Source organism: Pteropus alecto, unplaced genomic scaffold (assembly GCF_000325575.1).
Source record: "Pteropus alecto unplaced genomic scaffold, ASM32557v1 scaffold35, whole genome shotgun sequence".
Lineage (NCBI taxonomy): Eukaryota > Metazoa > Chordata > Mammalia > Chiroptera > Pteropodidae > Pteropus > Pteropus alecto.
Window position 1 is genome coordinate 14,170,030 of NW_006437828.1, and position 898 is coordinate 14,170,927.

At 63.8% G+C, this 898-nt stretch overlaps 1 protein-coding gene across 1 annotated transcript in view; it reads left to right on the forward strand.

The window, feature by feature from the left end:
• Positions 1-836, forward strand: part of LOC102889579 (dynein regulatory complex subunit 4-like) — a 9,078-nt gene extending 8,242 nt beyond the window's left edge. The window contains 1 exon segment of the mRNA XM_025049019.1: positions 580-836. Within this exon segment, the coding sequence (XP_024904787.1) occupies positions 580-729 (150 nt within the window). The 3' untranslated portion in view covers positions 730-836.
• Positions 837-898: the final 62 nt, after the last annotated feature.

Sequence of the window (898 nt, forward strand, 5' to 3'; positions counted from 1 at the left end):
CGTGCCCCCTGGTCCGGACGGCAGCGGGGATCCCGTGGCCCCTTGGGCTTCTGCGTCCAGTTAAGCCACAGGCTCCACGCATTTCTCGTGCGTCAGCTCTTCAAACCCTTAAACCGTCTGATGAAATGCACCCTGTTGAAAACACCCACGTCCCAGAGGAGGGAGCAGAAACCATGTGGCCCAGCCTGAGCTTCTCTGGGATGGGTGGGGCCGCCCACATGCTCCCTGGGGGCAGGAGATAGGTGCCTCTAGACAAGACAGGGAATGTGCACACACAGGGGCCCGAGCCGGGCAGCTGGAGACCGTGGAGCCAGGAGCAGGCCCAGACCACAGTCCTGCTCTGAGTCTGTACCTCCCGCCTCAGTCTCCCTGGCTGTGGGGCAGGAGTGGTGGCAGCGTTGGCCACTGTGGGTCATCTGAGTTCAGGATCAGGTCCGGCAGAGTGAGCAGCTGGCGAAGGTCAGCGTGTGGCTCGCCAGCACCATCTCCTACCACGGAGCTGGGGGCCTGAGCGGGGGTCGGCTTTGGCGTTGCCCGTGCTGTGGGCCCAGCCCCTCCGACACTGCTCTGTCCCCACAGGCCCACAGCGACCTGCTGCACACCTACGAGGCGAAGCTCCTGGCCTTCGGGGTTCCCCTGGATAACGTGAGCTTCAAGCCCCTGGAGACGACCGTGGTCGGGCAGACACTGGGGCAGGGCCCCGTGGGACTCGTGGGCACGCCAACGTAGCCCCCGCCTGGGACTTCTCCCTGGACGACACCCCCTTTATACAGCAAGGACAGCAGGTGTGTGTTTTTGAGATTTGTCTGGTCAGCAAATGAAGGCTTTCCACGTTGGCCACGTGTCCTGTCCCATGGCTGTGGGAGACACACCTCCCCAGCTGCCCATCCAGCACCCC